The 21144-nt window shown below is 46.4% G+C and overlaps 1 protein-coding gene across 4 annotated transcripts in view; it reads left to right on the top strand.

The window, feature by feature from the left end:
• FBRSL1 (fibrosin-like 1) overlaps positions 1–21144 on the top strand; it is a 407425-nt gene that overhangs the window by 346421 nt on the left and 39860 nt on the right. For all 4 annotated transcript variants that reach the window (XM_010581697.1, XM_010581696.1, XM_010581694.1 and 1 more), the window contains one exon: positions 957–1002. In XM_010581697.1, the coding sequence (XP_010579999.1) occupies positions 957–1002 (46 nt within the window). The remainder of the gene's footprint in view (positions 1–956; positions 1003–21144) is intronic.

The raw sequence follows: 21144 nt of genomic DNA, 5'->3' as shown, positions 1-21144 counted from the left end.
TTATTCGTGCAGCAGTCAGTGCCAAAACGTTGATATTTTCAGCTATCTTTTAGATGGTAGTAATGTTGATCGTGCTCCCTGCTCCTAGACCAGCTTTGATTCTGTAGAGGCTACTTGCTATTTTATCAGATAGCGAGGAGGAAAAGCTTATGCTGAAATAGGTTGACTGTTTGATATCAGTGGGGGGAGGGAAGGAAGCCATCAAATTAACTCATAAAAGCTTTATTTACGATGAATGGACTTTTTTTCCCCGTCTGTCATTATCATCTTGTCTGTAACCCAGTGACCCTGATTATCATGAAGCTGTTTACAAGGTTTAGGTTAATTGGATTTCTTTAACTATTTCCCAGAGCTGTGAGGAGCACAAATACATTGCCGTGGAGTTCAAACAGCATAATGCAACCCAGTTTGCAAGGAGACGGGCTTCTTCCAAGAGGAAGTCGTTTTATTTCATACTCAACTAAGTGCATAGCAGCATGTATCTATCATTTGGCATAATATTAAATAACACCCTCTTTCATACAGATGTGTTCAGTTGCAACTTGTGTTTCCAATACACAAATTACATTTTGCATGTTCAGCAAGAAACGAGCTTATTTTCAATGAGAGGGGCTTTGAAATGTTTTTTTTTTCCTTCAGCTTGATAGCAGTTTCACTGGTTTTGTTTTTATATGAGGAATCATGGATAAAATAGCTGTGCATTGCATGGCTGCCTAAATAAACGAGACAGGAGGATGTAGTTGGGTGAGATCAGGACAGTACTTGTATACGCTTTGCTTTCATCTTCTTAGGATGCATGCTTATCCTTTAATGGCACAACATTGCACCCTCCAGGTGCAATGTGTAATTGCAGGTCTACAGATAACCGACTTGTTTTATGAGCTGTGTTTTTGTGAGCAAGCTTTCCTAAATTCTCCTTTAGTATTACTCACCCTCTTTTTCTCTTTCTTTTTCAGGCTTCTGTAGGCTCTGAGAAGCTGTTCTCCCCTGCAGGAAATAAAGGTAAGTGATCTGGAGAACTGCTTTCTTTACCTTAGAGCAAGAGGTTTGAGTTGTGAATCCGAATCGTGTGAATAGCGGGACATCAGTTTTGCGAGCGCCTTTAATTTTGCCACACACATTGTCATAAGATCAGCTTTACAGGCTTGTGATGATTAAGTTAAAATTTAGAGCTGCATTGTCTCAGTGTGGGGTATGACTTCTTCCCTACCAGTCAGCTTTGTAACAAATGTCTTAGAGGGATTACCGACAAAGGAGAAGTCAGACTTTACTCTAGGGGATATGCTTTTCCCTCTAATACAATCAAATCCTCATTTATTTTAAACAAATCAGTGTTTCACTGTTACCTGTATTATCCTTACAAAGGCTTGCACACCCCTCTCCTGCCACTACACACAGAGCATTTGTGTCTGTACGTCTCGGTTCTCCAAAACGAGGTGGAAGGTGCTCAGCGCGTTGCAGGGTTGTGGCTCGCAGCTCCCACTATTACTATTAATTGAGAGTTACCTGTGATACGTGCTGGGTGTTGCTAAGAGACTGCGCCGTTTCAGATTCCCCCTGGGAGGTACAGTGACATATCTCTAAATACACCAAGCCCTCTTTTGAGGGCTCGGTACAGCCATGAAACAGGGCTGCTCTAGTTTCATGTGTTCCCAGGGATAATCTCACTGAGATGGATACTGGGCAAAAATACTGAAGGAACAGCCTTGGAGAGGGCAAAGTGTGGTACAGGATGGAAAGCATGGCACTGGGAATGGTTCGGCTTTGTCGTGTGAGGAGGCTGGTGGTGTGGCTCTGAATGAATGTTCAGGTTGTGTGGCTGTTGTGCAGCGTTCCCAGCATGGAGCTGCAGAATAAAATCAGTTTAGAGCAATAATGAATACTGGGGACATGCAAATACCCCAAAGAGGAGAGATGAGGCCCATTAATAAGAAGTGATGAAGTAACCTTCTCGCATTGTTTCAAGAGGGCCAAGAAAGGAATAATTTGCAGTTGTGTAGGAGTAGGTGCTGGCCATGGAAAGGCGTTTTGGTGCTTGTGTGCTCCATCACCTGGATCCAGGCCCGGTTTATAGCTGGGCTCTTTAACAGCGGTAAGTATTAGGAATTCTCTTTCTTTCCAAGCTTTGCAGATCTTCAGTGCCAAATGTGGAAACGGATGACAAGCCCATTATGTTATTACATTTGCAGATATTTTTATGAAAGTATGCAGCTTTATCTGGGGGAAGGAGGGAAGTTTAAACAAATGGTGGGGAAGAGCATTTCTCTTCTCTCAGCCTTGGCTCGCTGATAAGGCAAACCAGATTGCCCAGACGGCACTGCCTCAGCAAAACAAAAATCTTGCCATCCTGCATAAATGCATGGCACAGAGATCTGCTGGAGAGGCTTATGTTGAAGTGTTAGCAGCTTTGTTGGCTCCTCCTCATGCTGAAGCCTGAGATCCCCCACCCCTTCATATCACAGAGCAGCTCAGCAACATGAGTTTTCAAAATACCTCCTTATCAGGAAGTTGAATGTGTGAATGCCTGTGAATTTGCTGTCTTGAAATTTGTGTTCACTGCTGTTTATATCTCTGTAACTTAAGCCTGTTCCTGTTTGGTTCGCTGTGTGTGTAGGCATTGCCAGCTTTGGGAAGCTTTGGGTTCGGATCATGATTTTTGTCTCGGACTTCTCTTTTACCCTGGCCCTGACCGGTGGAGCCTTGCTGACCGGCATGGGCTGCGATCGCGGGCAGGCTCTGCTGGGGGCTACCTCAGCGTTTGGCACTTGCGTTGAGAGGTGAGAGAAAATTGCCTCAGTGAGATTTTGTGCAGAAACCCAAACAGCGCTGAATTCTACCCCTCGCCCTGTTAGCACTCCCGCAACGCAAGAGCCAGATTTGTCTTTGGCACATGCAAATAAACGCCACTCCGGCACGACCAGGCTCGGTGATGCCATATGGCCGGGAGAAAGTGACTTTCAAAGCGTTGCGCTGAAATTCCTTTTGTGAGATAAGAGCGTTGATTTAAGGGCCGTGTTCTCCAGGGCTGGAGCCGTGGTGGCTGTGCGGGGAGGGGATTAGCTCAACACGGTTTCCTGATGGGCACACGCGTGGCGCACCATGTGCTTGTCCTCTCCCGTGGGCATTTGCACTATGCCCTTCTTTTGTAAACACTTGCGGTCTTTCTGGAGAAATATTAACTAGCAAATCTGCAGCATCCATGCTGCAACTTTTATTGAAGGTAACCAGGCTTTTAAAACACAATAAAGTGGATTCATTGTCTGGTGCAACTCCCCCTGTTCCCACAAACTTTCCCTGGGGATGTGTTTCGCCCTGCGTATTTGTTTTATGCCGTCCTAGTTTATCAGCAGCTTAGCAATGCAATTAAGTATTAAGATAGACAGGTTTCGCTTATTTGAAGCTGGAACAGCTGTAAAACGTAACCTTTGACCATATTTCACAGCTCCACAAAAGGCCTGAGGAGCAGCATCTTTTGTCTGGGGCTCTCTGGGTAACGTTTGTCTTTGCCCCCTCCCTGCCGGGGCCGTGGCGGCAGCGGTGCTCCTCCTTTTGACACCAGTTCATCTGCAACAACAGATGCACGGCGTAGATGTCCACTTCGGGGACCAGTCGCTATTATGCGACAGAGAGAGTTGTCCTGACCCGGGGTGACCTCGGTAGTCACAGCTGTGAAATAGGCTGAATGGGGCACTTTGAGCTTCCAGGAAAAGAGATTAAATCCTGTGTGTAAGGAAATAATAATTAAAAGTAAAAGCAGAGAATCCCCGATCCGCTCTGCTGACAGGTCTTTGTTTTCTGACGCAGAAAAGCATTTGTTTAGCCAACTTGTCGCTGCGGCACGGTTACAAGGGCATTTGCTGCTGAGGGCTGGGTGTTACATCCTCCTGGTGAATAAATCAATAAACAAATAATAAAGGTCTGTTTGCTCTCTCATGCAGCTCCTTTCTCACAGGAATCTCCCAGCCAGTCCTTTGCTTTTTCTGAAGAGCAAGTGCCATGCAGGGCAGGGGAGGCATAGGCAAAAGCCAAATCCATCCCTCTGTCTCCAAGTGGGTGGATGAGGCAGAGCGAGTGACGGTGATTGATAGGAGGGCAGATGTGTTGTGGGTCTGAGGAGGTGAGAGGGACATTCACCTCTGAGTCACTGGAAGGACCGCCGCCTGCCTGCTGTGATGATATTTTTAAGGCGGGGGGGTAGGATAGTTTGTGTTTTAAGGACTCGAGTGTTGCGTTCTCACTGCTGGCTCCCTCCTGCAGTGGGCTTCCCTGATGGGTCTGGCTGGAGGTGGTTGAGCTTTCTCCCACCGCTCCTTGCTGTAGACCTGCTGTATGCCAAGGAAAGCAGGAGAAGTGATGCCTTTTCTACCACAATAACCTTGCAGCTGTAGCCCGGGAGACCTGCTGAGTCCTCAGCGTTTGAACGCAGGGCCACTGGTGGGGTTAGGGTGAGATGGGCGTCTTAAAGTAGATGTTTCCCAAATGGCTTTAGCATTGGTCAAGGGCCCTGACGAGGAAAATCTCAATCACAGAGTAAGCAGAGGCTGGGCAGCAGCTAAGGTGTCTCTGTTCGTAACCCCAGGCAGGCTGTGGGTGTGGAGGTGCTGCCTGTAAGATGAAAGGGGTGTCCAGGAGTCCCCAGGGCATCGGGGGAGACACCCATGGAGGAGCCAAACCTGCACAGCCATGTCTGCCCTGCAGCCCCGGGGGACGCTGGGCAGCAGCAGGGGGACAAAGGCTTTGAAGTTTGTTGAAGCCAAGTACGTTGCTCCTATCTTTGGATCAAAATCTGGACATGGAGGGAGCAGTGTAATCCATCTGTCTGGTGGCACGGAGTGACTGGTGGGGATGCAGCTCTGCCCTGGGCTGGTTGGGGGCTCACTGAACTCCATGCCTCGATTTCCCCCTCCTGCAAAATGAAGACTAACGCTTGTCAGCCAAGTGCGCTGAGAGACTTAATTAATGAATGTTTATCAAGCGATTTATCAAGAGATCCTTTTAATGAGAGATTCCATAAACAGTGCAAGGCTTCATTTTCATGGCAATAATAAATGACAGTGAAAATAAGTCTTATCCTTCCCCCGCATGTGCACCCCCCAGGAAAAAAAGATTGCTTACCCTCCGCTCTCACTTCTCCCTGGGTTTCTAGGCAGAGGGCTTTGAAGTGCTATCTTTCATCATGAACTGTACACATTCTCAAAGCTCTAAAGCTCACAGGCTGTGTCTTATCCCTCTGACGAGAGGGAGGCAAGCTTTCTCGGCGTGCAGGTCATAATTGTCAGCCATGGGATGTGCCGCAGCCACCCGCCCCAGCGGGCTAATGCAGCTTATGGTTCTTTGAAGTTCCCTCCCTTTATTTGCTGTCCTCTTGACCACAAAACTGTGCCTTGGGCCAGCAAGAGAGATTTCTTGTTCAGAGACAACACTGAGCTCTGACAAGCACATCTGAACCAGAGAAGAACCCATGTTCCTCTGAGATCACTGCTCCATAATGTTGTTGCCTTAAGGGGACTGTCTCTCCTTTTTCTCTCTGCTGCTTCTCTTCTTTTTTTTTTCTTTTTTTTTTTTTTTTAATTCAACACTAAACTGTCACACTAAATCATTTTAAATGCTGGAACTACAAAACCTCCAGTGTAGGACATGCTGTTAAAAACTGATGGTTATTACTGTGAGATGGGGTGAGAGGGGAAAGGAGGGGCAGCAGGGCAGGGGCAGGACGGGAGGGCAGCAAGTCAGCTCTCCAGGAGGAACCTGTGAGTGCCCGGTGAAGCAGAAAACAACCTGAACACAGCTGAGCTCAAAATAACGTGCTTGGCACAGGTTTGCAGCAGCACAGCTTAACAGTCGCTCAGCGCTGACAGGGGAATCGAGCCCGGTGTCTCCTGTGCTCGCCGTACCGCTTGCGTGCTTTGCTCTGCCCCTGGTCCTGTCCCCCTGGCCCTCTCTCTCCAGTTGTCAGGGTCAGAGACTCCCTGTCTGGACTGGGACAGCATCTCCTGCAATCAAGTCCACCTCTCCCTTAGGGCCTATACCTTACTGTGCCGGGATGTAGAACTTTCCATCACAAGAAGATCTGCATAGACACAGAGCAAACGTCTCACAGCACCCAGTCAGGCAATTAGCTGTGTTTTACATGAATGGAGGTCAGGAGATATACCATAAATTTTCCCAGTTTTTCTTGCGTGGGGTCCACAAAGGGGTCTGAGATGCAGGAAAAGCGGAGATGCATCCTGGCTCTTGTTCTCAGTTTTATCCCCAGGTTCTGGTTACATTTTGATGAGGTCACCGTCTTGTGTGTGATTACCTGCACAGTCAGTGAACTTGAGGGGGATGATAATTTACAGCTGAATCTTTGGACAAGAGTCCGCCATAATTACAGGCATGCAAAAACTTCCACAGCAGCATCTGTAATAATAAATAAAAGAAGTAATGCATTTACTTAGATAGCAACCACATTGCTATGATTTATACAGTGCTCAGGATGCTCTGCAGCTGCTCTACTTCCCATGTTGCAGCTCTTGTGATTTTATCACAACCTTACAATATTCTGTGTTTTTCATGAAACTCAAGCCCTCAGAGGATTGTACAGGAATCTAAGCTTTAATTTCATTTTTTAAGCAAGACTCTAGTCTTCCTGGCTACAGAGAAAAGCCTGGAACCACGATGCTTCTGTGCCTCAAAGCCAGCAGGCAGTCAAAAAGAAGCCCAAATACTGGTTTTAACCTTGTTTAAAGATGGTTTGTGATTTGTAAATGCTTGGGGTTGGCGATGCTGGATACCCTACTGCTAAATCCAGCATGCGACCCCCATCCCAGCATCCTCTTTTCAAAAAGTTCTATCTGCTTTGTCACTGCCTGGATGAGTACATTAGCCTTCTTACATATGCACATTTATAATTATACAGTGGCCTGAGAAAGAGGAGGACTTTGATTTTCAAACAGTGTGGGCAACCGAGATAATCACCTAAGCCAGTTAGCCACATTTCAAAACAAAACCAAACACAGAAAATAGCGTAGTAAGTGCAGTCTTTCAGTCTTCTTGCAGTTTTCTGATTTTGCAGGCTCTGGAAAGCTCTCAGCCTTCTCTTTGGGAATCGGAATGTTCTCTCTGCCTCCCCTGTTAGCTATGTTGTATGTATTTATTAGTAGTTCAGGGTATAACCAACCCTATCCGTAGCAGCTGTCTGTGAAAATATGATGGACAAGTAGGAGAGACCATTAGCCTTAACCACACTGTCTGGTTAAGTTCGTAAAACTCAGTTAGACTGCAAAAGTGGATAATTTATTAACTTCAACACAAATTGAGTGTTGTATGCCTCCCAAAGTTAGAGCTGCCTCGTGCAAGTGGGCAGGTTTTGCCTGCACCATTTGCCGTGCGGTTTGCACAGCTATCTCCAGGTTTGTCTCCTTCAAGTGAGCCAGCATAGAGCTTTCTTTGTAGCTTCAGGCTGCAGCCAAGAGAGTTGAAAAGTTGAATTATAAACATTTCCAGGCCTTCTGGTTGGTATCTTGTGCTTTGTTTTGTTATTTTAAGGATGTGGGGTATGTTGCTGCATTCCTGTCAGTGGGATTAGAATGAATAGAAGCAATACTGTAGGAGATAAAATGTGTTTAATTATTTATTTGAGAATTACAGACTGAAATTGCTTTTTGATTTAAAGCATCCAAGTCATGGATATGTTTTTGGAGTAGAGAGAGGCACGCAGAAACATATATATGCACAATTACCTAGGGTAATGTAAGAAGTCTCTTTGCTCAACTGCCCTTCCTCTGCAGAATTTGTTCATTTCCTTAAAGATTTTAAATTTCAAATGCGGCTTTGTTAAGTATCACAGAAAGCTAACTGCATGCTGTGCCTTGCCCACCAAAACGTAAATAAAATAAATAAAGTCTTCGTTGTATAAATGTTATGAAGTGGGTGGTTTATTTTCTTTAATTATACTTTTTATTTAAAATAAACTATAAAAGCAAAATAATATATATCCTGAATGGGCCAGCACAAACTCGTATTGATTGAGTAGGCATATTCTAGCTTTTCTTGGTTCGTGTGAAAGTAGATAAAAGGACCATCAAGCTGTAAATCAGAAAAAAAAAGGAAAGGAAAAAAAAATAAATTCCTTCCAAATGCGTGTAGTAGTTTACATTGCCTAGACTTTTAAGGGATGTTTGAAAGATACCATCTTTTTACTCCTTGTTTATAGTTTGCTTATCTGTTTTCGTGAGTAGCAAAAGCCAAGCCAGTAAGTCTTAGCGCTGCTTCCAGCTGCTGTCCCCGATTGCAGGATGCTGGTGCAGGTTGTATCTCAGCCCCAGAAGGATGCCGTAGGGCGGTGATGTTAAGAGCAGCGGTTGCAACCCCCACAAAGCTATCGGGTCTTCTCGCTTCTGCTTTTAAAATGCCTCAGAGACATGTTTTATTCATGTAAGATTTTGTAAAGCTTCAGTTCCTGAGAAAATTAAACACCGGGTGTAAACCTGATTCCCTCTTTGTACGGACTAGCACTGCGGTGTGGGGCGAGAGGGGGTGTCTGGACCTCTGGTAGAGGTCGGAGCACACTGCGGCCATCCCGTCCCCACGCAGATCAGGCTTGCTCCTCACGAAGGAGAGTCCTCCTCCTCTGCAGCCCCCCTTGGCCCGGGCTGGAGGTGTGCGCCGGCCTAGGCTCGTGCTATTTTTTTAAGTTCTCCGATGCTCCTTTCCGTGCCGCTCTCCACCCCGTGCTCTGTGTTTCTGGTTCGGTGAAGCGGTTTGACAGGTTACCGATGGGCAGCTATCCTCTGCTGTGTAATAGCCCATTAGGGACTCCCGCGGACACGGTAACCCTGCGCTTGGTGCAGGTCAGCGGCATAAAACAGGGCAGCCTGAGGATCGACAAGTAATTTGACAAGGCGGTGGGGGGTAAGGAGGCTGGGGCGGGGGGAGCTGGATCTGACCCCAGGTCGGCTTGTGTTTCCTTCTGGGCAATCAATGGGAGTGATCAATGAGACCAGGGTGTGCCGTTTAATTGCAAATGGATCTGGTTACTCTTTTGTGTGCAACGCTGGCGGGGTCTGTAAGTCCCAGCAAGGCCCCAGCATCCAGCAGCCGAGACTTTGGGAAAAGAGGATGCTCTCAGCATCCCCCTGCTTCTCCCTCTCCTCCCACCACCGTCCCCAGAGACCAAGGCCTTCTGCCCGGGACAGGGACGTGGCTGATGAGTCCCAGTCAGCCTGTATGGCGAGCAGTGGGAGTCCATGCTATGTTTCAGGGCTGGGGGGGCGTTGTTTGGGGTTTTTGTTTGGGGTTTTTTTTCCTGTTAGCTTCATTTGAAACCACTGCTGTAAGCTCTCCGGTCCTGTCCCGTGGGAGGGGAGGAGGGAGGCCAGGTTTGGGGCTCACTTTCAGCCCACGGGGTTCCTGCCATTTTCTCCTTTAATAACCGCGCGAGCCATGCACGCATGTGCTCGCCACTTCTCTCACCTCCTTGCTTCACTGACCATCCTTCCTGCTAACAAGGGCTGAACACAGTTCCCCGTGGAGCCTGTTAATGTTGCTGCCGAGCTGCCCGGGGACTCGCAGCGTGAGGCTTTCCTTCCATCTCTGCTGCTCTCTGTGCTCGGCCCCAGCTCCTGGGCTCGGTTCAGCCAGGTAAAGCCATACTGACTCCATTGACTTCACTGGATTTATTTGGGTTTACACCAATGTATAAGAGAGCAGGACTTGGCATAGTGTTTGTGTTTGCACGTCTGTGTTTCTGAAAAGGATACTTGTTCTAGTTTGTTGGGGTTTTTTCCAAACAGTAAATATTTTCTTGTAAATAGCTGGGACAGAAAAGTGACTGCAGTGCTTTTAGTTCATTTATTTGCTTTAAATTGATGGCAAAGTCTTACAGGAGGTAATAGGAAATTAAAAGCTTTCTATATTTTTTTTTTTAATCGTCCTGCAAAATTTATTGCAGAATTATATCCCCGCTCGGGGATTCTGTCGGACAGTTCAAAAAGCCTTTGGAAAGGTTCTCGTTCGCCATTAAATTTTAAAAGTTATTGAAGTAATTTTTATGGAACCCTATTAAGTTTCTGAAGAAACATATTGGTTTCATCACTAATAAATTCTTTAAGGCTTACCCATAAGGGAATAGTCAGACTTCCAGATCTCTCTCCAGTGAAATGGACGCTAACTTTTTGCCCTGTTGGAGATACATTCTTAAAAGGTATCAGCGAGGTGAGCAGCAAAGCTGGGAAGGCCTGATTGCACCCAAATACATCACCTAGCACTGTGAGATGGTGGGTTCCTCGCCAGTCAACCCACTAGAGTTTGGGTGGAGATTTTAGGAAGGAGGAGTTTGTTTGCTTTAAAAGGTGAGGAAGGAGAAGATTGCAGATGGATCTATGCGGATAAATCCTGGGGTGGGGTTAAACTTAGACCCCGGCATCTGTTTCTGAACACCGTCGTGTTCGGGAGAGGTTGCAGCCTTGGAAAAGAGGGACAATGCCGCCTGGAAGTCCCTGTTTCTCAGGTTCTCCTGGTGCTTTCAAAATAACATAAAATAATGTGTTCCCTGTGCTTTTCCACTGCATCTAGAAAAGCACACAGAGACTTCCTCCCAGTGAAAGGAAAGTATCAAGCTGGCTTTGTGCTTAACTTAGCGCTCACAAGCGCCTTTCGTATGCAAGCACAGAGCCACCTGATGAAAAGCGAATGGGCTAGGAGGGAAATAAAATTGTGTAATTGCCAGTTTCCTTCAATTCCGCTCGCTCTCCCATTTTGCATAAAGGAGGCTATTTAAGTCTCAGCTGGAGTGAGGTTTGGCAATAAGCAGACGTCTATGAACCTGCATCTGCTGCTGGTGTCTGCTTAGTTTGTTCTGTATTTCCATATTTATTGATGATCCAGTTTTGAGAGAGATCTGTCTCCTGAATGCTCCCTGTCTCACAGCATGAAACCCGTGGAAGAAGAGTTTGTCCCTCCAGGCCCATGAGTCCTTGTCCTTGTGGGAAGTGTAGGACTAGGCAGCATCGCCAAAGATCACATCAGAGTTTGCAAACCCCCCTCCAACTGCATTGACTCACGAATGTTAAACTGCAAAAGCAAAGCCAGAGCCTGCTCCCTGGGAAGCTATCCACAAAGCAGGGTGGCAGAAAAGGGCCAGCCTTGTTGGATGAAGCAGCTAACATTTTAATTTTCTCAGTACTATGTGATTTGGCTTCCAAACAGCTAAGCTGTCCCCAGCCAGTTGCTTTCCTACATGGCTGGCCTTCTCTGGGCACAGTGAGAGATGCTCACAGTGCAAGCTCTGCAGAGGCAACCTGATTTAATACAGGCTTAATGGCAGGAGGAAGAAATTTACAGTGTGAGCATTGAATGTTTATACAATAATGAACGTTGTCATTATTTTTATTATTGAACTGGTCTTTAAAACTGAGCTAGAAACCTGAAACCAACGACTAGAATCTGTCCATCACATTCTGTACTGATCAATTTAATAACCAAAGTGGAGCAGATTATTCTATACCTTTCATTGGATCAACGAAAAAATTCTCTGAGCATAATGTGCCTTTTGGCATGAAATATTTTTGCATTACAGGCCAGTCTCTGGACCCTTTATGTCATTCCAGCAGTGCATGCTGTAAAGCAGCCTTAAGCAGACGTCTAAGGACTCCCGACTGACAGTGGCAGCATAGTCAGCCAGGCTTAGTCCTGAGGCCAGGGCAGAAAAGGGCCCAACTCCAGTGGTTGTGAGTAGCGGAGCACCCTTTTGCAAGCCATGCGTTTGGGAGTAATTCAGAGACACTCTTAAAATGCTCCACATGGTGATGTGAGCTGTACCAGAAGCTTAGATGCCTCTGAGAGCCTGTGTCAGTCATCTCAAGACTGGTCCAGTGAGAAATACTGCCTGGGCTATACCGCTTGCAGTCTCCCCCAAGAATTGTTTTAAACTGAGAATAGGCCAGCATGGCTACATCCAGACCCGGATTTTGAAAATATTGCCACAGAAGCTCTCCTCTCCTCCTATCCCTTCCCCTCTCCTCCCAACTGTTAAAAGAGGACTGGGTCCAGGTTTTTGGCCCAGACCCGTGCCTGCTGCATACATTTCCTCCACCAAATGGACACAACTGTAAACCTCTTTCTGCATCATTTCCTGCAGGCCGGTACTAAACATGCCACCCAGGTGTCCCCATGTAGAGCCACTTCTTGCTGCGTCTGCTTCTGTTGCTGCTGGCGGGCTTGCCTTTGCATGCTCACGGCAGGACTCCCATCACAGTGTGTTAATTTTAAACAAAGAGTGCGTTTTGATTTGGGAGGGTCTTTCCCATCAGGTCATATCAGAGTTTCTCTTAAAAGGGAAGGCTGGGTTTTGTTTTGTTTTATTTTCCCTTTTCCCCTCTTTTAATATGATCCCTGCAATTTTGTTTTTACTGAAATATTGACTGGCAGCATTGCAAATTGCCTGCACGCAGACAGGAGCTTGCCAGCACTTTCTTACTCAGCTAGCCGTCAAGGTTGTGGATTCCACCACAAGCAGTGCCAGGAAAGCTGTTGATCAAAAATATTCCTAACATCTGTGAGTCCTCTCCATCCAAATGAGATGTAGTTACATTCTCCTTTTCCCCACGCTCCTTCCAAAGTGTTGCTTCAGACACCTAGAAAGCCCTGGTTGCAAATCATAAGCCGATCTCTGTTTGATTTGCAGCTCCGTTTCCAGCTCTGTTGAAATCCAATATAAACTCCGAAGTGCCCTTCCCCCAAGTATAATACGTGAAAAATATCAGCCTCCAAACGGAGAGCAGACAGGGTGCATTTCTTTGCCCCATAACTCATTTGATCCAGATGCCATCCCATGCTGTCTGTAGCCGCTGTGGTCACAAGCCAACAAGGAGGGTCTTGTGAGAGCGGCGGAGGGAGGACGCAGCTCAGAGCAGGCTCCCAGGCGTGCCTGAAGCCTCGCACACGCAGACACACGCGTGTGCGCGCACACGCTAGTCTGCCAGCGCGAGGAGGGGACTGGGGGCAGGGGGAAAAACCTGATTTCCCTTCCACCCTGTTCCTACCACCACCACCAATTCACAAGCCAACTATTAAATAATTAACGTGCCCAGTGGGGCAGGAGGAATCAAAAGCTGTTGTGTTCCCAAGTTTTCTCTGGCTCCGAAAGGCACGGCTCGCTGTGTATTCTGGCACCTCGGAGCGGGTTTTCCTCCCTCCTTCGCCTCCCCCTTATTATCCCGTATGTGTGCTGGAGAGGGAAGTGGCGTTCCCAGCCCAGCGGGGGATGACTGTTATTTCAGACTAGCAACAGGGGAAAAGGAACAGCCTGTTGCCTGATTGATGTTTGTTTTTTGTGGACGGACACCAAAGGTTCATTAGAGACGGAAGGTTTGGGAGGAGGGGGGCGGCGGCAGGGGAGACGCTCGCTCTTAAGGAACTATTGTACCCCTGTGCGCTAACCTGGCTCTGCACTTTCTTTGACTTCTGTGAATGTCTCAGCTGTACCATTTTGGCCCCGGCGACTTTCGGAAAATATACACGCCACAGAGGTTTCAGTGAAAGCTCTGCGATGAGGAGGTCAGGGGAAAAAGGAAGGGGAGGAGAGAACAATGCAGTAGGTTTTGCTGTAATTAATTTCAAATGTGCTGCTCATCTGTTCTCCTCGGGTTTCAAAGGGAACGAGGGCAGTTTGCAGGGCTTTTCCTACCACATCTGCGTCTTTCCAGAGGCAGGGATGGAAAGGCATCTTTCCTTCCATCTGCGGGTTTGACCAGTCTGGCGACGTGGAGCGCTGAGTGCAGCACAAAATGATGTACTGTCCAGAGGGAGAGGAGAGAAGGATGTAAAGAAGCTTCTCTTCTTACCACGTTGAGTAGGTGAAGCTAGAGAGACTGAGGAGTTTGGTATTGGGTAAAGCAAATTTCTCTGCAAAGAGTTAATAGAGCACATATATTTAAATAACAAATGTTATTTCCTACTGTTGTTGGTCCTGAAAAGCTTCCAGGTTATGGTGCAGGTGAACTGTGTGGTTACAAGGCTTTTAAAGGTTTGGACCAAACCCTGACTTAATCTCTTGCTGACTTTGCACCTTTGAAAAATCTCCCTTTGTATAATTGTGTCGGGAACCAATAAGTTAACATTAAACCTTTGGTATTATGGCATCTTGAGTAGAAACAGTTCCTTCTGATTGCCGTTTATCAAATCTCATCTGTTGGACTGTGCTGTATGACAAAAAAGGGGCTTGGCATCTGCCGTAGGGCATTGTCCTTGTGTCCTTTGCCTTCAGGTCTGAGTATCAATGAAGTCACACGATTGCAGCAGTAAAGAGAAACGAAATAGGCCTGTTAGATTATTGACTTTACTCCCCTCAACAAGATATCCAGATGCTAATTTGATAGCCCTATGAATCTTAGCCAGAAAAATCAGTAAAACAGAAACTTAAACTATTCTAAATTACTGTTAGTGCTTTAACAGCTCTATTTTCAAATTGCTCTTTGCTTAGAAGCTTGCACTGAACCCTGGAGCTGGTGGATAATGACCTCTTGTTTAAACACATGGCTACTTTATGATCCTTAGCTCTTAGAAAAACCAACCTCAATATCGGATGGTGAATATTTCTGAAGTTTGGCCGTAAGGAAAACATTTCTACAGAGTGATTGAAGAAAGTGTTCTCTTTTCTGGTCAGAAACTAATTCAGTGCAGCCACAACACGCTGAATACCCCAAAAGTACTTGAGGTGGGCTCTTGTTTGTGATACAGTCCTTCTCCAGGATGCCAGTGCCGGTAGGTGACTAGTAGAGCTTGACCATATAGTGATAAATGTTTCTGTGGTTCTTTGGAAGGTATGTAAATACTGCAGTGGTGTTTCAGACTGTGTGAAGTCATATGCCAGGTTTTGTAGACTTACAAACTAAATAGACTTTCTGGCACTGCTGTGGGACTGGCAGCTGAAAAACTGTTCAGGTAGCATGTCACCAAACATATATGCAGAAATCACTGGCTGCTGTGCATGGGGAGGGTAAGGCACATGCATCTTGAAATTACTTCAGTGCAGGTTGTGAACAGACGAAATCGATATGGAGAAACAAAGAAATGGGGAGAAGCCTGGAGCTCCAGAGTGTGGCATATCTGTAGAAGACTGCAGGGACTTCAGACCTTTTTCTCTATAAATTACTTGTGGAGGAAAGGGAAGTCACATTTGGAGACTATTCAAGCCCACCGCCACCCCCTCTTTGTGGAAAGAAACCCATATGAGAAAGGAGGGACATCTGAGTGAAGTCCAAGTTTAATTTCCTGGTCCTCCTCCATAGGAAGAAATATCCCTTCCTTTTAACTCTTGAACAAACAACTGCATTGGCCACATCATAGCAAAGTGTCCCTTAGATCACATCCAGATAAACCTGGATTCCAGCATTTGCTCTTAGCCATGGATGTTTCTGTACCTTGTGTTTGCCAGCTAATACAGAAAAGGACCAGTACCGAAGGTCTGTGCAGAAAGCACATCTATTCCTCTGCCTCCTAACTCCCTGCACACAGGGAGCAGCCATAACAGCACTTCGGAGCGCAGCAGGGGTGCTTTGAATTCTCGCTCTCGAGCCTTGGCCATGGCTTTCCAGCTTGTCACCTCTCCCTTCTTCACTTTTGGCAATAAGGGAGGAAGAAAGGCGGATGGCACAGCTGGAGAGGGGAGGTGGAGAACAAGCTGCTGTCCCAGGGCTGCAGTTCTTTCCCTACCTTCCAGGAGGGCTGCTGTCTCAAAGCACCACACAGCAAACCCAGCTTTTGCCAACAGTGCCCTGGGGGGTCCTTGCCTAGTTAGACTTCTTGACATGTCAATTGTAAGGCAAGAGATTAAGGTATATTGTTAGCCTCAGCATATTATGATATTTCTCTCCGAGGCCGAGGATCAGAAAGTTATTGTAGAGGAGTGTTTTGTTGAAGAATAAAAGCAAAGTCCCACAGAGAGTTTTGCAGGTCTGGCTTTTTGTTCTAGCACAAAGCTTTGTTCAAACATTGGAAGGTTTCTGTGTGTTGGAGAAGGTAGAGCTTTCTGCTGGTGTTGTAAAGCTAAATCTCAAAATCCGGGGCAGAAGACAGGCTCAGCCCCTAGCCTGGCCCATCAGGCTCTGGGACTGATACAGCATTTGTAAAACCCCCCGTAAAGCAGGCAGAGCCACCCACTCCTTGGCATCCCAGGAGGCGGAGGGTGCAGGTGCATGGAAGCCCTTTATTCTCTCTGTCCCACAGCTCCGGTGCTGGGGCACCGAGGGAGCCACCGAAGCACACAGAAGCGGCAGATGTGCCTGCCGTCCGAATGACTCTCATGGGTGCTTAATAAAACCACGGGAATCAGAATTTTCTTCTCTTTTTATTAGTTACAAATGATTTTTCTCTCCTTTAAAGGATTCCCACCACCTGTTCTAGTCAGCCAGCAAGGTTTGCTTTAAAAACCCATCTTGCTCTTACAAGGGGAGAGGGAGGGCTGGGGTGTTATAGGCACCTCAGACCGCTGAGAGTTTGTCTTTGGAGATTCACAAGGGAAGAGCAGGAACAGGGAGTGCAGTGGGGAGGTATTAAATGAGGCCCTTTTGTTTCTCTCCTTGTAGAGCATAAAAACGCCCAAGGCATGAATACTCTGTTCAGATTACTCTTGAACATTTAAATGTCTGTTCTGGTAATTTATAAAATGAAGGGGTGGGAAATGCCTTAGATGAGGAATAAAAGGGAGACCTTTGCCAGCATCCAGCGTTGGTAACAGGGGAGTTGTTCTCTGCTGCTGTGGGAAGAGGGGGAGAAGTGGATTTATCTTGTGGATGCAGCAAAGCTTTAGTCCCTGGAGATGTGGTGTGGCATCGGAGAGGCCAACTGCTCTCTCTGTGCCTTTTTCCTCCTTTCATGATGGGGAATATCCTTGGTTCCTTCCTGCCACTCTTGGTTGTGTTTGGTCTTAGAGGAGGCCGGGATTTTTCAGAAACGTGCAGCACCTAGCGTAAGGGAAATCTGGCTTTGGTTTTAATGAATTACTGGGAAGAAACATACTCACTCAGAGCAGCTACTCCAAGCCTCCGGCAGCCTGACAGCTCTGGGGAGCGAGTGCGGAGTTTGTGGGAACAGCCCAGCTCTGAGCCAGCCTGCCTATGACACAGAAGGCTGGGGAGCAGTTTTTTGAAAACACAGGAACACGGACTGTCTGCAAGGGGTTATTCGATAATTTTCCTTGCTTCCCGTGTCTATATAGGAAATAATGGGTGCTTTGTCCCTCCTGGCCTAAATTCTGTTTGTGGAGGGATCATAAGGGAGGGTGTGATAGTCCAGTCGTTTCCATTAGCCATGAGCATAACCTGTAACAAACACACTATTGCTTGAGTTTTTCATGTGACAATTATCCCACTGTGAGGTCCACAACCCTGCCATGGACCAGTGGTACTGTTTCCCATCCTCTGGGAACAAGCACAAGCCTCTGTGTAAGATGAAGAGATGCTGTTGCAATTTGGTTAGAGCCCCAAGAAAACCGAAATGGATATGGCCAGGAAAGTAAGAAGGCAGGGCAGAGGGATGAGGATGCTGCGTGGTGTTACGTGCACTACAGCCCAGCCGGACAGGTTTGTTAGCTTCTGCAATGCAGTGTCCCAGTCCTGCATTGCTGTGGTGTAAGGGCCCTTGGTCCTACAGCTTCATCTGTGGTCCTTGCTACAATTGCATCTGAGAGCTGAACAGGGCTTACCATCTCCCTTCTTGTTACAGCAGAAAACTAGTGGAAAGGCAAAATACTAGACTTGGGATTAGTATCCTTACTTCAAGCCAAGGGAGGAAGAAGCTAAAATGGAGAGATGTTGGAAACTGATGCCCCTTCCATTTTGTCTGTAATTGTGGTTATGTATCTGTGTAGGTTCCCCACTACTGATAGTGCAAAGTAAATATAGGTCAATTCACTGTTAGCGTGAGGAATCGGGAGGATGGTGTGGATTTTATTACTTTCAGATATTTGGGCTAGAGGCTCTCATGCTGTCAGAGCTGAATCAAACTCTCAGCCAGTTTGCACGCAACATATGTGATAGATTTTGCAAATGAATATGTTAATATGGGAGGAGGTGGTTCCCTGAAACTAACCGCTGGCAGTTTGGAGTGTTGTCCTCAAAAACAAAACCATATTGTGTCCTCAAAAACAAAGCCAGTGGCACCAGAACTTGGATTCTGCCCATTGAGAGTTGAGGCATTTCATTTGTAGTCATTGGATTGATTAACCATTTGGGGTCCGTTAGAACAAACGCATTTCTTAAAAGAAGGAATCTCTTCCCTGCAAGGATCTATTAGGTAATCTCCAGTTAGTTTAATATGACCAAAGGTGCCTCAAACCATTGCTGAAAGGCTGAGTTGAGGACCTGCATCATCGCTACCACTTCTTTGTGAGCCTCTTTGGTGCGGAAGCTATAAATTGCTTCTAACTGTGCTGAGATTTCCGATCAGTCACAAATACTTACTATTTATGAGCCTTGCCTCATGTAGAGGGCAGCACTCCTCCAGCCTGGGTGATCTGGAGTTGATGGGGAGCAGGTGGCTTTGAGTAGAGATACAAAGGCTCAATTCTGACTTCACAGAGAACTGCTTGCAGGGAAATACTGTTACAATGAGTGAAAGACGTTGTCTGCTGCGCTAATGTGGAGTGGAAACTCTCAAGAATTCGCTTGGACCCCACTTTCCCCTCCTAATGTGCAAGAATCTGGGATTACAGGAATTTGCCAAACTCAAGTTGCTGCTTAGCGCTGGGCTTCTGCTTGTTTGTGTTTCTGCTGTTTGGAAAAACTGTGGCATGGAGAGGACTTGAAGGAAAAACTTACAGTGAATTCAATAGGATTGTTGGTACACATGGCAAACATGTGAAAACAAGAATATGAATTATGCAGCAATTACTGTCTTGGAAAAGTATCTGCAGGCTAAGCCCAGATACTTGTCTCTTTCTTTCACCCAATACTGAAATAGAAATGTGCAGCAGCTTTGCATGAAGTAATTCCTGCGATTATACTTACAGATGTCTGAGTCTGTACTTGTTTGGTGCCTAAGACAGAGGTTAGTGCTGTGGCAGTGGCTGCCCAGTTCCAGCTCAGAGGGTAACAGGGGGATTGTGAGCGTTGCAGCTGTGCCTGGGAGGTGGGAGAGGACAGAGCCATGTGCTGCTGAGGCTCCCGGCAAATCCCATCACCAAGAAAGCCAAATCCATCAGTTAGTAGGGCAGTGAGTGCTCTACGGAATGACTCTCCCTCACTGTAGTGAATAGTCCTCATGCATGTCGGAATCACAGGTGTCTTCCGTGGCCTTGACAACCTGCAGCTTAAGGTACTGCTTCCATCCAGCAGCCTTGTAGAAATTGTTGTGCTTATGCCTAACAGTCATTGCAAGGCCACCACCATGGGTGTAAAGGGACTCTAAGGAGGCAGCAGGAAGAGGAGTGAAGAGCAAACATTTGGGTTTATAGTCTTGAGTTACTGTTTCAGGCTTTTAGCACATTCAGGCTGGCATTGCAGCAGCCCGTGCAGCCTTGCACCATCCAGCACCCTCCAGCCTTGTGAGATTTCTTTCCACAGCCATAAACCCTCATGCAAGAAGAGATTCAAGAGTACCTTTTCGTTAATAGGGTGTGATTCCATTGCAATGCACTACACGATGTTCCTCTGTTAGATCTTACTAGATGCCAGATCTCACATTATCCTCAAGCATTTCCGGCACCAAAGGATTTCCAAAATTTCTACTGCCCATTGAAGAATTCACACTTCATCAAAGGAGAAAGCTGTAAGGAGCTTTACAGCTGCATTTCACGCATTCTGAGATCATGCTGAAGGAGTTTGCCTTCTGTGGTGCAGTGAAGTACTCTTTTCTTTGCCTTACTGCCGACCAAGCCACTTTTCCTGTTTTGAAGGAAAAGCTAATCATCCCTCATATTTTCCTTCTTGGGCATGCTGCGATGCTGTCCTTTACATGCTGTTGCATTCTCAAAGTTTGTCTCCTGTTGAGCCAGGTGAGGTGGAAAAGATTTTTCTGAAGATTTTGATGCAACAACTTCCAATATGGGGAGTGGAAACACAATCACAATTTCTCAAGGATTGAGAAGTTAGAAACTGAAGAAAAGCTCCTGTATTGTAAAACTTTTATTATCAGTAGCTAATACATGTGATTCAACACCCCGTGTGCAATACAGTCCCGTTTTCTTGATCATTATAGTGGGTGTGCTTAAAGGAGGAGTGGACTTTTTCAATCTTAAAAAGCAAAGGGCCATCTGTGGCTTCCTAATGCTGTTTACAAACCTTTTTTGCCTGTGCTGTGCTTGTCAGTAGCTGTATTTATTCATTGCTCACTCTGTGAATTAAAACGTTGAGGCAGGTCCTGACATGCTTCTTCCAGCGCATCCTTTTGGAGTGAGTATTTGGTTGCCATAGGGACCAAATCCAAAGGGCACACACCATTCAAGTAAATGTTCCCTGATTAACAACTTGCAGCTTGTCCCTTAAATATTTTAATTATCCATGATGAAACTTGAAATGTTGTTGAATGTATTCAGTCTGTTAATTTCAATATCTCATTTTTTCTTAAGATGCCATTCCAGCAGCTCTAGAGCTGGATTTTGACCATGCAGATAGCAGTGAAGTGGGAGACCTGCCTGCTCCTGAGCTTGCAGGAAAATTCTTCCAGTTCTTCATCTTGACCCTAGATTCTCAACAAAGTTAATGGAAAGAGGTGCTGCTGTGTAACTCCCAGCAAAATGGAGGCAATTTAATAACAGCTAAGCTTGTTGGTTTAGAGTAGTAATGTGCTGCTAATAAATCGAAGGGAGGGATCTGCCTGGAAGGTGCCTCCTTGTGCCTGGGAATGGGGAGAGAGGGCAGTGGGGCGGCTGAAGGGTATGGGGAGCTGCTGGTTGGAAAGCACTGGACCCATTTGACAAGCACTCAATCTCAAGCATTGTTTTCCCAAATTATAAGCATATTAGCACTAACGTGACAGCAGTTACTGAACTGTGAGGGCTGGACTTAACAAATAAATAAGACAGGATTTTGCTAATTTGTGCATGGTCAGTCACTCCTTTCAGTTCCCGTTTACCCAAGACTAAGTCACCTTGCAGCAGAACTTTCCATTCTCATAACTCCAGCCATAACATCAGGTATGGAAGTTACTGAGATGGTTTCTAAA

The sequence above is a fragment of the Haliaeetus leucocephalus genome, unplaced genomic scaffold, assembly GCF_000737465.1.
Source record: "Haliaeetus leucocephalus isolate CR32 unplaced genomic scaffold, Haliaeetus_leucocephalus-4.0 Scaffold802, whole genome shotgun sequence".
Classification (NCBI taxonomy): domain Eukaryota; kingdom Metazoa; phylum Chordata; class Aves; order Accipitriformes; family Accipitridae; genus Haliaeetus; species Haliaeetus leucocephalus.
This window is presented reverse-complemented; position numbering and strand designations above follow the sequence as displayed.